General features: G+C 40.3%; 1 protein-coding gene across 3 annotated transcripts; it reads right to left on the minus strand.

The window, feature by feature from the left end:
* Positions 1–6: 6 nt before the first annotated feature.
* plekhm2 (pleckstrin homology domain containing, family M (with RUN domain) member 2) lies at positions 7–16,126 on the minus strand. 3 transcript variants are annotated; one of them, XM_085145698.1, is made up of 20 exons: positions 15,531–16,126; positions 13,761–13,867; positions 12,774–12,883; positions 12,586–12,685; positions 12,360–12,447; positions 12,091–12,265; positions 11,277–11,336; positions 7,995–8,268; positions 7,128–7,913; positions 6,961–7,030; positions 6,522–6,612; positions 5,934–5,998; positions 5,588–5,676; positions 5,083–5,215; positions 4,473–4,663; positions 4,140–4,205; positions 3,860–4,019; positions 3,431–3,649; positions 2,944–3,060; positions 7–2,827 (listed from the first exon to the last, which is right to left on the minus strand). In XM_085145698.1, exons 1-20 carry the CDS (start codon positions 15,588–15,590, stop codon positions 2,690–2,692), a joined length of 3,099 nt encoding a protein of 1,032 aa, XP_085001824.1. In that variant the 5' UTR covers positions 15,591–16,126; the 3' UTR covers positions 7–2,689. The 3 variants fall into 3 exon arrangements, with proteins under 3 accessions (XP_085001824.1, XP_085001822.1, XP_085001823.1); XM_085145696.1 differs by having other exon boundaries at positions 3,431–3,610; positions 15,531–16,125; XM_085145697.1 differs by lacking the exon at positions 11,277–11,336 and having other exon boundaries at positions 3,431–3,610; positions 15,531–16,125.
* Between the last annotated feature and the right edge of the window lie 338 nt (positions 16,127–16,464).

A 16,464-nucleotide genomic window follows, 5' to 3' on the forward strand; every position in this document is an offset into this window, starting at 1 on the left:
ACGGGGTTTGGTTACAGTTCACAAAGATTTATTTGTACATTCGTTACATTAAATGAACAGTATAAAACCTTCACGACATGCACTTCTCCAAGTGGGAGTTCAGGGACTGTTATGTTTGATTAGTGCTTCATGTACAATTTAATAAAAATGCTAAACACAATAAAAATATTACATGCAGTAAACAAAAATCAAAAGGCGCTTTTGCATAATGCATTACTTAAAAGATGTCTTCCATCATTGGCCAGCAATGTCTCACCTTCAAAAACACTGCTTAAAAGGACTAACTTTGACTTTCTCCTTATATACAATTCATATTCTCCAACTCTTAAACACATTCATTATTAATCATCCGACAAACATTTCAAGTAAGTCCAAATATTGCAATGCTTCTTTCCCACTGTGGGAGACGAATTTACCTGCACTGCCAACCAATCCTATTTTGGAACCCATTAAAATATAAAAGGATTTCTCCAGAAAACCTTTTCCAACAGTTGACATCACTCTGCAGCCGTCCATGTGTGCAAAATCACTTCTTAATGCACCGAGCACAAGGGAGGAACCAAAAGGAAAGCAGAGAATTTAAAAAAGGACTGCTGCAAAGCAGAAAAAATTTAATAATAATAATAATAATAATAATAATGAAATGCTCAAAAAAGAAGAAGCAACTGGTGCGTGTTCTGATGTGAAGTACCCTTTTCACCTGAGATTAGATTTCTTTATAAAATAAAATGAAATAAAATAAAAATTATATATATGAATAAATAAAAGCAGAAGGTGAAAGAGAACATGGGGCACTTAGAAGAGCTTAAAATACAGATCAATGCGGACATGAGGGCAACACAGCGACATGTGTATAGGGCTTGGGTAACATTTCCATACATATTCAACAGTAAGTAGTGGTAAGACGTATTTGACCCACAGACCTACATCGAGCACAAGCATTGACATTTCTCTCAAAGGACCCAGAATGAAAACGTTGATTGTTTTAGACCCTGTGAAATTATAAAGTGTAAGGCATTGCTGAAAGAAAAAAAAAAACTGGTGCTTGAATTAAATAATTTGGCAATTTAATTCAGTTCAGCTAAAAAAGGCAACATTGTCATCGCAAAGAAAACCTCATATTTATCTCAGCCTTCCAGGAACAGCAGTCACACGGCACATGCAGCAGCACTTTAATCCTCTAATCAGGCTCAATACTAAAGACAAACATGCATTATTCATGTCTCCGGACAATAATTTCTATGCCAAGTAAGGAGGCTTTTTATTTTTTGTAAATTTGTCCTGTAATTATGTATTCTTGCCAGATTAAGGCTTTACTATTAGCTAATGTAACAGGCTATTATTTAAAAGGCTCTAGACTGTAACATTTTGAAGGATTTTAAACCTCAAACGTGGTCCTACTTTGGGACTAGTGCAGAGGACGCAGGCATGTTATAATCTAGATATGTGGTCAGAACTTACAGTACAGCATAAACTACGGGTGCAAAATAAAAATGAGAAGTCAAAACATTCTTTAGCTCTCAGTTATTAAACAACTCCTCACGCAAACCTTAAATCCTCCATTAAAAAACAAAAACAAACCTCCAAACTGGATAATTTGGTAACAACTGTTCCCATTTTCTCTAAAAAGGAAATAAAATTAAACATGGCATGTTAATGCAATGCCACAACCAGTACCGCTTAAAAAAAACTGGGAAAAAAAGTGCAAGTCAGCATGGAAACCTCCATCTCTGCAGAGTGGAGAAAAGGCAAGTTTGTTGTATTTCCTGAAAGAAGTTATTTTCATCTGAATGAAAACGTTAAAACTGATAAAGCGAGAACTCGGACAGATGCTGCAGCCATGAGCATGTGATGTAACAGTGTAAGCGTTAAGTATTCGGATATCCTCATTCTCTCCCGATGATGTGCAGTGTGTATGTGACAATACTTCAGAGTAACTACTTGCTGACAAACCGAAACTTAATCCCAAACGTACACAACATATATGTAACCGTCAGTGAATATGCAATGATACTGTGCAGTGCTGTATGTTTGCACTGATGATACGCCACCATTATGGTTCAGAAGCACGTTTTCTAAGTGTTAATAAGCAACAAGTGACTTTTTCTTAACATGGGTGTGTGAGCTGTGCAGAAAGTTCCGGCTATGGAGTGTCAACTTTTTACTAAACCAACAACCAACCATTTCCTGCTTCATTAATGGCTTTGTATATGTGCGTGCATAAAACTCTCATGTTACAGAGAAGCTTCTGGTAATTGTTCTGTGTCTCCATCAAGCTTCTTCAATCTGCTAAATAATGTAATTATCATTTTCTATCTATATCTCAATTGTCAAATCACGTGACAGCAAATGTCTTTGATTTGGCATGACTCAGTCTACACTGCTCCCATGTATGAGGAATACCAAGATAGTGAGTTATAATGCTGTTTTATCAGGCTACTAAAAGACTCTGCGGTCTTGCATCATTGCAATGTGATGTGCACCACGCAGTGCTTCTACAACAGGAAGTTTCTCTGATTACATTTAAGAATCAGAGGTTCATCACAAGCCACATCACATCTCGTTGGTTTAGAAGTCTTTTAGTTTATGACTACGCAGTGGCACAAACTGTTACACCCCATCCTGTCAAACTATCAGACTCAGTGGCTGCAAACACACGCAAATGTGTAGATATTCATGTGCGTGTCTGTCAGCACCACGGTTCACGCTGGGCTCTGCCTCGAGCCAGACTGTCGGATCTCTGCCAGGCGCTCTTCATCAGCTCGAGTGCCTCGCCGCAGCGTTTCTGCACCAATGGATCAGAAACGTCTCTGTGAGGAAGCTCAACCTGTGTGCGGAGAGGGTGCATGAGGGTTACATCCTGACAGTAGTTATCTTCACTGGCTGCACAGTTGCTCTATTTTTTCTTAAACACACAACAATTGACAGACTAAGCGATGTTACCTGAAAAATGGCCTTCCATGCGTCGTCCAAAGCCTGCAGCAATTGATCTCTTTCTCCACAGCCGCTGAAGTACAAAACCCAGGGCGGGAGGAACTGTGCCCGATCAGCCGCAAACTCCTACCAACAAATCGGAGAATAACAGTGATGCTTATTATAGTGTTAAAAAAGTGTTAAAGCAGTGAAATGTAATTTATGCAATGTACGTGGGGCAGCCGTGACAGTAAGTCATCTACTAAGTGCAAGGTTGGTGGTTCGATCCCTGGCTCCTCCAGTCTGCATGCAAAAGTGTCCTTGGACAAGATACTGAACCCTGAAGTGTGTTCATAGAAAGCACTCAGGCAAAATGCCGCTGTAATTGGCTCAAGCATGAGTTTTATCAACATTCATTAAATTATGATACAATTTTCCATGGTTCCAGCAGTGCTATACAATTTCCAGTATAGGTCAGAGATTACACTGGTAACCAGCTTTAGAAATGATCACTCACAATAACACAGTACGCCATGTCTGCCTCCAGGCTGACAGCGATGACATCACAAATGTCAGCGCTGCCCAGTGAACGAAAGAAACTCGTCTGGCAGTCCTGATGGCAAGTCAGCAGCTTCTTGTCTGTCACCACGAGACAACATGGGATACACGGGGTGGGGGAGACACCCTGAGGAATGACCTGGAAGCAAGGTGGTTGTATGTTATATTTACACCATGCCTATAGAAATATGGGAACAGCAGAAACTGTTGTAACAAATGTGTAATGATCATTTTCATACAGCCGGTACATAGAAGGAAAATAATGCACTTCCTCTTTTAATATCTAAAGTAGACCATAACCATTGCTCTTTAAAGAGTTTTTTTTATGGTTGGCTGAACCTCATTAGCACTAATGAACAGGCTGTCTTTACCAGCTTTCTCTCCTCACCCCTTTAGACACAGACTGGCAGAGTAACTGCATCCACTCAGCCATGTCCTGCTCGTTGTTTGCACTGAGCACCAGCGGGGGGCGCTCTGTCAGGATGACTTGGAAAGCATGTGGACGTTCTGTGTTGTTTGAGCGACGGCAGCCTCCACAGTGCTCTCCTCTTTTGAAGTGAGAGTGAGAGAAGTGAGAGAATACAAACAACATGAGAAAAATATACCAGTGAACTTCAGTGTCTTTGGATTTGCTTCATGGATGGATGGAGTCTGCATCTGAAGCCTACCCCATGGTGACTGAGAGCAGGGGGGTCACATCTGTTCTTTCTGCATACAGGTACAGAATCCCATTGCTGCATGACAAGAGAGCATAGTTACATTCAACTTAACAAAAGACACATTAAACACATACAGTTCACTATGACTGCTAAAGTGAGGTGTATGGTAAATGTAATCTACACTTCTTGCACATAGTACTCATGAAAGTATGTCAGTGGTGTTAATGCTTATCAGTGGTTTCTTTGCTTTTTCAAGGAAAGAGACCTCACAAAACTGATAACACACAATGCTTGAGGGTTAATGTTTGATATTAAAATAAGGAGACAACAACCTGCTCGTACCTGAGAACGAGGTAGCAGTTCTTCCACTGCTCTTTACCCAGGTATGTAGTTCCAGACCGATACTGCAGAGACCCTTCTTTTGTGCTGGAAAATCCTCCAAGATTTGGTGGACCACCTTGGGGAGATAAAGTCATGTCCATAGGATCCTCCCAGTGAACCAGTGAATACAGTTTAATAGACACTTCAGATACCTGGGAACACAGGTAAGGATCAGTTAGCCACCACTTTTAAAGTCTGCCAAGAAATATGAAAGCAATAAAGCAGGGACTCTCAATTATTCTACAACCCTACATGTAAAATACAAAGAAAAACAATCATGAAGATGTTTTTGATCTTCTACTGTGATTAATGGGTTTATGAGATTTGCAAGTCACTGCATTTTGTTTTTATTTACATTTTACACAGTGCCCCAACTGGAACTGGGGTTATAATATTTGATGTTAGGGATGCTAAGCTGTTTTGAAGGAAAGTTGTTATTTTAGTATAAATATGTACTCTAGAGGATGAAATATGTACATATATGTACTCCTACTTGAACAGGTGCACCAGGAAGTTCTTTTTTTATATATCAGTAATGATTGAAATGAATGTGATCATCGTGTTACTTTACCTCGGAGTGAGACTCCTGGGAGACAAATTTGGTGAGCGCCAGTTTTTCCATGGTGGCATCTGTCAGAACTGAGGGGTACGGAGGCTCTCGACATCCTTTTACCATAGCTGACTTGAGAATAGTCAGGAACCAACTAAAAGTCAAGAAGAAATTGACTGGAGGTCAGAAGGAGGCGGGACTAACAACCATTTGGTGGTGTAACCTTTGTGCTTCTATAGGGTCAATATCTCTCTGGCTCACATGCTTACAGTTGGATGGAAATACTTATTTAGCCTCCTGCTTTGGACATAAAATTAACTTAAGTCACAGAAGAGTCTTCATTTCAGTGCAGATTATTTGATTTCTGACATGTCAGCCCATACATGCATGCAAATATGAAAGGAGAGACTGCGCAGGCATGCTGCAAAGACACAATCATGTCAGATGGATGTAAATACTGGACATGTCAGACACTGCGTGGAGCTAAACTGGTAAAAACAAATATGAGGCACAGATACGTACTCACCTTGTCAGTGAGGTGTCAGCTGTGTCCAACAGGAATTTTCTTCGTCTGTTGGTGCAAACCAGAGTTACTGTCTGCTGGTCGAGGCCCACCTAAATGAAAACAACATCATGACATCATCAGAAACAAAACTGTCATGTTTGTCAGTGCGCCCCAGGGCGGCTGTGGCTACAATGTAGCTTGTCATCAACAGTGTGTGAATGTGTGTGTGAATGGGTGGATGACTGAATGTGTAAAGCGCTTTGGGGTCCTTAGGGACTAGAAAAGCGCTATACAAATACAGGCCATTTACCAATATAATATGATGAGGTAACTGCGTGGTGCGTAATAGAAACATGCAACAGCTTACTGATATGTAGTCCAGCTCGTTATAAGAAACAGCATCTTCTACTGTGTAGGGCTTCTCTGCTGCACCTGCGGAGGAATACGAGACATGCAGAAATGTTAATCTCACGTGTAAACATTATGTGCAGCCCAAATACAGGTACTGCTATCCTACTACAGCACATTAAGCTGATGTAGTATTCTAAAATATATAAATATGTCAAGATCTGATTGCAGCTCAGATTCTTTAATTTTATTTATATAGTTTTGTATGTAAATCTTCTATTTCTTCTGTGTTTCTCATTTGCTGATATTTCTAATCTTTTCTATTGTTTTCAAATGATTGTTCATCCTATTTATCTTATTTATGTGTTCATTTTTTCTCTTTGGCATCTTTTGTGGACAGTAAAGGAAGATTTTGAATGTACAGGGAAATATGTGTCTTTACTGAGTAACGACAATAAAACTTGAAATTGTGAAACTTGGACCCCACTGTTCCCACAACTGTTAAATATATACTTTAAATATATATTGTGGGAACAAATGGCATTATTATTAATTCCCAGTTTAAGTTTTGGACTTGTTCATCCTTTATTACAGACAAGACTTTCACCCTTTCTAAGCAGGTAGATGTAACAGTCAGTCAGCAGCAGATAAAGAGGCTGCAGGTCCCCCTCCATGTGACCTGTGCTCATCCTCACCATCTGAAAACACAAAGAAAAAGCTGAGACAAGTGTTGGAAACTGTCTGCTGTAAAGCAGCCTACGACATGATGTCGATGTTAGATAAATGACACAATCCACACAGGACTTTTAGAGGGATGCAGTTCATCAGCAGCTTCATTGTATTTGTTGATTCTCAATGTTACTTAACTCTGTTACATAATGATTTTTGAAGAAACTGGAATCAATTTAGGTTTTTGTTTACAGGGTTGGTGTAAAGTGTGAAACATAACCTGTATCCACTTCTCTGATGTCAAAACCAGCAGGTGCAACAACACTAAAACCACCATCCCTTAAATACAATAAAAAAAACTCTCTCTCCGTCTTTACCTTGAAGAGCTGCTCCTCATTCTCTCTGAACACATGAATCATAAGCAGCAGCAAGTGATTGTTGTCCACCCTGAAATTTGAATGACAAACACTATTAAACAAACACTATTAAACAAACATTAAACAACGATATAATAACAAACAGCTCATTTTGTTCAGCTGCTTACTTAAACTCTGCAGGATGAGAACTTTCAGAGGGACTAAGCTTCTCCTCTTGTAATACTTGTTTTGTTTCTTCGGCTTTAAAAGTCTCTTTGTCTGTTTGTGCGTCTTCCTCCTCCTTCATGACGGGTTCTTGTCCTGCAATCGCTTCTGCTTCTCTTTCATCTTCAAGGCCACCTGAAAAAGTTTGTGACTGGCTAAGCTCTGTAGAGTCATGGTGGCTACCACGCGTGGGAGCAGAGTCTGGACTGTTGGGGGTAAAGCAGCAAACGTCTGCAGGAACAGGAGAGGTCGGCAGGAAGCCGGGGCTTTTGGCCAGAGGGGAGCAAGAGGTCTCTCCTGGGGCCGGATCAGGTGGTTTACCCCCTGAATCCTTACGAAAGGGCTGCTGTGCAGGAGGCTCGGAGCTCCGATAAGAGCATCTGCTATTTTTGTCCTCCTCTGGATGTTCCCAGGTGTCCTCTCGATCCAGAGTCCCATTGAGCTGGTCAATGACGTCACACAGCGGTTGGCCCAAGCTGTCCATGGAGGTGTCTGCCATCTCTGGGAGTCGCAGGCCTGTTCCATCATCGCGTCCTTCATCCAGAACCTCTGATCCAAGCCGGCTTCTCCTCAACTCTCCTTCATCATACAGCTTCACTATAGAGCAGTTAACTAAATCAGCATCTACTGAAGTGATGCTACTTTCCATTTCCACTTGTTCAGAGGAGATGGAGTTATGGATGCTGCTGATGGAATCTGTAAAGCTCTTTCCACGTCTCTTCTTTGTTGGTTTCCTTCGTTTTGCCATCCTGAAACAACAGAGGCGTTAGCGCTTGTTCGAAACACCAGAAATATGTGCATGCCAGTAACGGAAGCTGTATCTACCCTACCTAATAACCTCAAGCTCATTGCTGTTGATCTCCGTGTCATCCCCTGTGGTGGTGCTACTGTGGCGGCTAGGCACATGAACTGGTGTGACGTCAGCTGAGGTATTGGTGTCCGAGTCCTCGTTGAACGGGTTGTGTCTGAATGTGGGGCTGTGAGGAGACACAGGCGGTAGCTTCACCCTCACAGTGGTAGAAAGCACCACAGTGTCGCTTATGACCGTCTGTGGATCAGAGCCACTGGATCGTGGGCAGCTTGCCTGGTCAGTCAGGTCACCCTCTACCATGAAAAGGCACAGAGATTCAATTATTTCATGCAAAAGCAGCAGCAGTTACTACATTTACATTGACACCATTGTAGAAATACACAGAATTTTTTCGTTTGCACCGTCCTGTTGGTTTGGTAGCAAATACTACAAAGAAGTAATGTGAAGGAGAATTCTTTCTATTCATGCATTTTTATCAGAATGTGAGAAGTGACCAACAAAACAGCGCCACAAAAAAGTGCGTGTATTCCTTCACCTGTGTAGCACAACAAATGTTAGGGACTGCAAAGTTCTTGGTAGGCCTTTGGCAGAGTCAAAAAAGCACAAAATGCAACAAGTAAGAGCTCAGTTAGGCACACAGGCGGAGGTTTTCTTTGCACAGGCCTAGGTCAAGCTTTATCCCTGTAGCTGGGATGATACAGTTACAGATGATACAGATGAGTTAGATGATACATGGATATGTCTGAATAATTTAGAGGAATCAGTATTTGACATTAGGGTTATTAATAATGACTGTTGTGATTTTTTACAAGCTGCATTTGACAATTATATTCTCATCAAAGCTTCAGAAGATGGACAAGCGTGCTTTGTCAAGAATACAGAGAGCCATTGGCAGCTAGGATGGCTCTGCAAAAGGAGAATAGCATTTGTTATCCAACAGCATCCTGCTTTTTCTAAAAGGTGGATATCTGGAATTGAGGTATTAAGAACTAGAACATCTGTGCATGACAGAAACCTGGAGTATCTCAGCCCTGATGTCAGCAAATAGAACTATAGCTTAAAGAGTTAGACGACTTTGAAGATTTCTCCAAACAAACGATGTTCGCACCAATAATTTTTTGTCTGTGGAATGAATTGTGACAAATTTCACGTTTGCAGATTGCGTGTGCATGCGGGAGCTTAATGTATACACATGTGGTAAAATAAAGTTAAAAGCTCATTTGAACTCTGTGACCAAGAACGATCATCACTCTTGGCCTTACACTACAGCTTGGCTGAACCTAGGCCAGTGCAACACATGACACAGGACAACATTACACAAAATGGTATGCCAGACAGACAGATACACAGTGTACCGGAGACAGACTCAATGAGGTGAGTTACAGCTACTTCAGGAGCATCTCTTGCTGTGGTAAATAATAAGGCACAGTGACCACAGGGACCATTCTCCCAACAAGTAACACATGCACAACATGACAGAAGCAAATACAAATGAGTGCAAAATTATTAGTCCAACTATGACATTTAAAGGAATTTTTCAACACATTTCTAAACATACTAGTTTTTTTTTAGAAAGCATAAATAAGTTCAATTTGCACTCAATAACATTATTATTTCAGAAAAAAAAAATCCAGGATCAATATTATTAGCCTCCTGAAAAACTGACCTTTTTACTGAGCCATAGCACAAACTACTTTAACTTTGTGATGGTCAAAGTAAAATCAAGTTAAAGCTGAGGGTTATCTTCCAATTTACACAGTATAAAAACTTCAGCGAGGGTTTGAGCTGTCACTTGAGAAACCATCATACCAAAAACACAAAAAAACAGTTTAGACGCGAGAAAAACAATTGTTGACCCTCACAAAGCAGGAGATGGATATACAAAGCTATCAACGCGTTTCTAAAGTGTTATGAACTGGAGTGAGAACTAACATCAAGAAATTCAAAGAGAGCAACACAGCACAGAACAAACCTGGCTGAGGTAGCAAGGGAACAATTTCAAAGACTAAGTCGGGAATTGTACTCTCAAAGACTAGACTAGAACTAGAACCTTGCACAGGAATGGACTGTGAGGTTGCAGACCAAGAAAAACTTCTGCGCAGTGAAACACAGTGGTGGGAGTATGAGGAAGTAGGTATGCTTCAGTGTTTCTGGTACGGCGAATCTCATCAAGGTGAAAGGAATCATAAAGAAAGAAGGATATGTGAAGATTTTCAAAGAAACCCTCAAGCAGGCCGCAGCAAAACTGGGTCTGACACCATTAATCCAAACATAAGTCGCTCCTGGAGATGAACTACCTCCACTTAACCAAAGTGAATGTTACTGACTGGCCTGTACAAAGCCTGACTTGAGTCCTCAAAAACTGTGGGGTAAACTGAAGATCGAGATCCGTGCCAGAAGACCATCGAATCTGGAGGAGCTTGAGAGAATCGCAAAAGAAAAATGAACTGGGATTGCTCAGCAGACGTGAAACAAACTCCTGCAGGCTGTTATCCATCAAAAAAGATACACAACTGACTTTTAGCATCAGGAGAGCTAATAACTGTGACCCTGGTAGTTTTTGTGAAATAATTTTGTTCTCTGTGTAAAATAATGTAAGCATCTAAAATAAAACAAGGATGTTTGGAAAAGCTGCATTAAAACAAATCTTTGCCCTGTTTAACAGCACTTGGAAAATAATTTTTTTTAAAAAATGTTCATAGTGGGGCTTATAATTTTGTACTCATTTATAACCCACCCAACACCGAGTTCCCAGGTGAAACAAACTTACTAGTCAATGTTTATGATGACCTTCCTGTAAAATAAGCCTCTCTTCTAACTGAATTAATATGATTATTTAATAAAGCTTTACTAAAGTCTTTCAGCTGGAAGTACCTATGTCCTATGCGTGTGTTTATTAAATGCTACCTTTTCTATGAGGTTCACTTTTGTAATTATGGAAGAAAGCACTGTGCTTTTAAATTTGTATTAAACGTACACAATGCAATTTAAAATTCCCAGCTATGGGAGTAAATGTACATCACATCCATTCATAAAAAGTCAGTCGTGTGTCACAAAACTTCAGATTGAAATTTGCCTACAATTCAACTGAAATCACCTACATAAAACTCAACCGCTCTTACCCATTTCCCATTAATCAAGTGTATTTCTGTGTCTTGAGATACAATATTTGACACCAGCTAGCAGTTTTTACTGGTAGAGTATCCAGCATGCTTTAAGCACAAACATGCCAGACAGTAGGAATGAAAGGAAGGAAGGAGGCATGGTAGGGCAGGAGAGGGAGGGTTGACCAATGTCCCACCTTCCCAGTCTGCACTTGGCAATGACTGCAACACGGGGAAGATGTCACCAAAATCATAATCTAAAAAAAGGAGGAATAACATTCAACATTAGAGAGAGATGGAGTGGAGACAGGTGAGAGGAGACTTAGTCAATGTCACAGAAACAGTAAAACAACATGATATGTGGAACACAAAATAACAGAATCAATGCGGAAAACTAGTGGGAACTAAAAAAAAAGGAGAACTGGCTTGGTGCTTTGTGGGGTGTGAATGGGAAATGCTTAGTGCTGCAATCACCCTGATGACAATATTCAATGACCAATGACATCTGCACGCCATGACAGCTGATAAAATGCTCTTTGATATCTGTGAGTAATAAAAGGCCAAGGTCAAACTAACTTCTGCTTTGACATGCCATTAGCCTGACATCACAGTATGAGCAAAAGCACATGAGTGTGTGATTGCACTGATGTGAACCCTGATTACATCATAAACCCCAAAATACAGCCTGCCATGCCTGCATGTCCTCTCAGCAGAAGAGCAGAATATAATAACACGAGAGCTAATTCCACACACTGCAGACACAGCAACACTTAAAACTAACACTACATATTTCTACTGGCTATTAAAAAAAATTCAATAAATAAAAGAAACTGACTACTCAATCTTGACTTTAAGGGCTATTAAAGAATTAATAGCGTGTAAAGTTGCAAAGATTGCAAAACCAGTTAGTCTGTTTCTCTACTCTAAAACACACATAATCAAATCTGAAGAAAATTAAGAAAAGCAGGAAATAAAAATTAGCTATGGATTAGCACATTAAGTACACCCTACCTTCACTAGAAGGAGCTATGGCACTATCATCCCACTCCAGGTTGGTGGAGGTGAGGGAGGTGAAGGAGTGCAGAGACAGGCTGTCTGAGCTGGGCAGTCTTTCCTCAAAGTCCAGCAGGTTCTGTGGTTTGTAGTATTCTGGCATGTAGGGGGCCACATCTAGATAGGGCACATCCTGAACCACCAAGACCCAACAAAAACATATAGTTATGCTGCAGTCATTTAAGAAATGTAGTTTGTATTGATATGGTAGTCAAGTATATGCTAACCAGCTCCAGATCGAAGCGAATGAACTCCAGGCCAGACACCAGTGTGAGAAAGAGCGTGAGGTGGTCGTGACTGCAGACCAGTGCGTTCCTACCCGTGAAGAATTTTTTTAAACAACAAAAATTTGTGAGACGTGTTCACAAAAGACAATGTTTCAGTTTCAATATAACTGATTAGCAACATTTCATTTCCTATAAGCCATCGGGGTCAAACGACTAGATGACTTACTTGAAATAATACTTATGCAGCAGTGCTTGGTTCTCCTGAAAGAGCCGAAGATAGCTCTCTAAAGAGCTCTCGCTCAGTGCCAGGTATAGCCACGCACGACCTACAAACAACAAAGATAATAGCTCAGTAATAATTTACTCTCCAAGTACTCTACATGTGTGTGTGCTGGTCTAAGAGAGATGCCTCACTTCGACCAAGGTTGGTTGCTATGTGCTGAAGCTCATCTATCTGCCGCACAGCCTCTCTTCTAGTGAAATGAAGGACCAGCACCCAGTAGCCTGAGGAAATGTCTTGCAGCCTGCAGTGAAAAGTGTATATGTAAACTGAAACCAAAAGCATCCACAAGTTGTAACAGATATCATGGATGGACATAAATCTTGCAGAAAAACACAGAAAAAATACAATTGATACAAATGTTTGCTCTTTCAATCCATAGACTTTATACAAAAGATCTATTCAACATCTGGATCTGAAAACTGAAGCCAGTGCAGAAGAGATTTTAAACTGCATTCTCCCTCATCAGCAGGGGGAGTCTCACACAGCTGCAAAAAGTCAGAGCGCATAGCAAAAGTGGACTGTTCCTCCCTTGATTCATGGCCTCAGTAAACATTTTCTGGAAGAGTTTATGGTCTCAGTTTCTAGGTTCAGGTCTTATGGAAACAGAACATGATGTTTATTTTGTACAAGGCTATGCTTTAGGGCAGGACCATCTTGTGGTTGACAAATCAAACAAGCTGTCTCCATACTCATGGCCTTTGATCAATGATCAATGGGCTTTGATCAATGATCAATGGACTTTGATCGGTGGTTGTTTATCAACGGTCATGACAATTTGCATATTAATGATCAAGAAACTGACCTCACAGCTTACTGTTCATTCATTGGGCTGGTCTCAGTTACTGTACAAATGTTCTGTTTATAAGGTTGGGGAAACCTACAGTCAGCTGAGACTGAAGAAGTCATTTGGATGAGTGACGAAACGTTTCTCTCACTGAAAACGCTACGAAAAGATGAACAAAATCAACCTTTTGGGGTGTCTACACACTGACATGTAGCTTGAAAGCACTCAAATGGCAACAAGTAAAATGCTCAGCTTGATGGGAATTTTGCAAATCATGGTCTCATGGTAGCTTTTATGTACAGTGTGTGCAATCGGCTTCTAGTGACCATCTTACCCATATAGCAGAGCGTGGTCGAGGTGTTCACAGAGCCGTTGCAGTACCCGGTCATGATTCCGAATAGCTGGAGTTTCATCCTCGCAGGCAGCAAAGTAACTCTGCAGCTGTGAAGAGACATCGTTGGTTTGTTTTGTTGTTCATTCACTCTAGACAAATAAAATAGTCACCAATAACCATGTAAAGGAACTCTTCCCATGACTGAATTTGTAAAACTGGTCATCCACTGTTATTTGTATTGCTTTAGTTTCTCACAACAGCATCCTGGTGTTGATGATGTTGTATGAAACTAAAGCAATATAATTGATGATGAAGTTAAAGTATCTTTATGGATGTCATCAACACTGCATGAATAACATTTAGGACAAGGTCTCAAGAAAATTAATCATACAATACAACACACAGTTAACCAAGGAATTTAAGCCAAGTCAAGGACTTGCCAAGAATCTTCACCTTTCATGATTTACATTGACAGTCGAGGTAAGTTGGCTGCAGCACAGACTTAATAAAATATCTTTGACTTTGGGCTGGAGATTTCAGCTAGCTATAGGATATGCATGTATTTCTTGTTACCTATAATAGGGACAGGAGGTACTACACAGGCTTTAGTTCATACATTGTTCCCGTGATTGGTCTTCAATGTGATTAGTGATGAGTGGTGCCACTTCTATCCTTGTAGTGACTATTTCACTTCAAATCGCATGTGCTGGCACCGAGGACCAAATAGTGACAGGCAACACTGTTTCATTGTCCTGGACTGACCTGCAAAGCCCCTTGAACTTAATCCTGAACCTAATATAATGTATTAAAATACCAAAGCATGAACAAACTGTGTGCACTTTGGGGAAAGGTTTGAGGATTGCAACTCAAGAAAAAAATGATCATTTATTTCCTGTGACTTTATTCACATGACTAATGTTTGTCAGAGGTAAACACTGTACATTTGCCCACAAGCTTGAGGAATATCTGCTTACAAGCACTGTTACAGTCCTTTAGGTGTCAGTCCAATAAAACATATGAACATGGTAAATTACAGGGTAAAACCTGGTGAAACGCAGATATTTGCTTGATGGAATAAACAAATATGGAATTTTTCTAATTCAAACACCTGATTATGGGACTGGTGATTTGGACTGGAAAATACAACACAGATAAATAAAAATGTCAAGGGGAAGATTAAATAACAGTAATAATATAAAACGATATAAAACAATAAATAAAATGACAAAAGATAAATAATTAAATGTATAAACGTGGTTTTTTAAACGAATGCAAAAGCTAACTGGGAGAGAAGAAGGAAGACGGTGCAATGCCGCCTGTCATGTTATAGAAAATGTTCCACAACACCAAGCAGATCTGCACATGACTTCCAAAATGGCCCATTATTTACATTTAAAATCAAGAGCAAAGATCTACTGACCTCTTTTGCTACAAATGTGTCGAATTTATGGTTGTAGGTATGTTTATAACACATGCCGCAGTGAACAAACACAGGGGCTTGGTGTCACTTTTGTTACCATAGCCAAAAAAGACACAAACTTCTACTTAACTGAGAGCTGGAGCCATAAAACATTATATGAAACATCTACTACGCTATTTTCTCTTTATCAGTAGGGGCAAGGCCCTCCTGTGTCCTCCTGACTTGAAAGTTGCCCTCTTTAGCAGACAAAAGATGACCTAATGTTAGCTATAGTGATTGAAACGTGTGAAAAATCTTAACGCGAAAATGTCTGGCAGTATTTTAGCGGTAATCAACCCAGCAGCGCTTACCTTCTTAACAGAAAATGAGATATTTTCCAATATACGATCCTTTACTTTCAGTTGATCCATCACTGGTCTGTTGGCAGCTTTCAGCAGGCAGTCAGCTGACTCAAAGCACTTGTTTTGCTAAAGCTAACGCCGCCTGCAGTAGCTTGCTAACATTATCCTGCCCACCAACACAATTGGTTTCCAAACTAGCAATATAGGACTAATGTCAGTGTTAGCGACCGACACTAGCTCGGGACCATAGTGCTAACGCCAAAAAAACAGCGAAGCAGTGTAAGCTCAGTCACTGAACAGCCCGGTTAACCTAGTGCAGTTACCCTATGGTTGTGCATTAGCTTTAGCCACTCGATTTTTTTTTCTAGGGGCTTGCGATAGCTAACAAGTTTTAAAGTTAACCCACGTTTTACTGTTAGTAGAACCGATTTTTCTCACACTCTGCATTTTATTACTTTGACTGCCACTTGTGAACTACGCCTACTTTAGGTCACCTCTTTGTGCTTATTTCCGTAGTTAATTAATCAATGTAACGCATGCTAAGGTTACTTTCATGCTATCATCTGCTGAGTGACAACTGAACTCACGCCGTCAGTGAGTTACGTCAATGACGTCATCCGGTTTGTTAATCGCAGACTGAAGGACCTTAAATTTTCGCAAATTTAAAGATTTTATGCTCAGAATTGTGCCAAAACCCATTATCAATGTAAATTAGTGTGTGATTGAATTAATCTGAATGAAGTGATGAATTCGGCACAAGACTCCATTGTTTTAACTTGGTCATAAACATTTTTTTTCCCCCAGCGGTTCCAGCTCTTCTTCAGACCTTATTCATCTTGGTGAATGCTAAAGCACCCTGGCTCTTTTTTAAAAATGTGCACATATCAAGACTAAGGTTTGTTTAACCCACCCCTCCCCCTCCCCAAATATCTAGAGTTTTGAT

This window comes from Neolamprologus multifasciatus, chromosome 20 (assembly GCF_963576455.1).
Source record: "Neolamprologus multifasciatus chromosome 20, fNeoMul1.2, whole genome shotgun sequence".
Lineage (NCBI taxonomy): Eukaryota > Metazoa > Chordata > Actinopteri > Cichliformes > Cichlidae > Neolamprologus > Neolamprologus multifasciatus.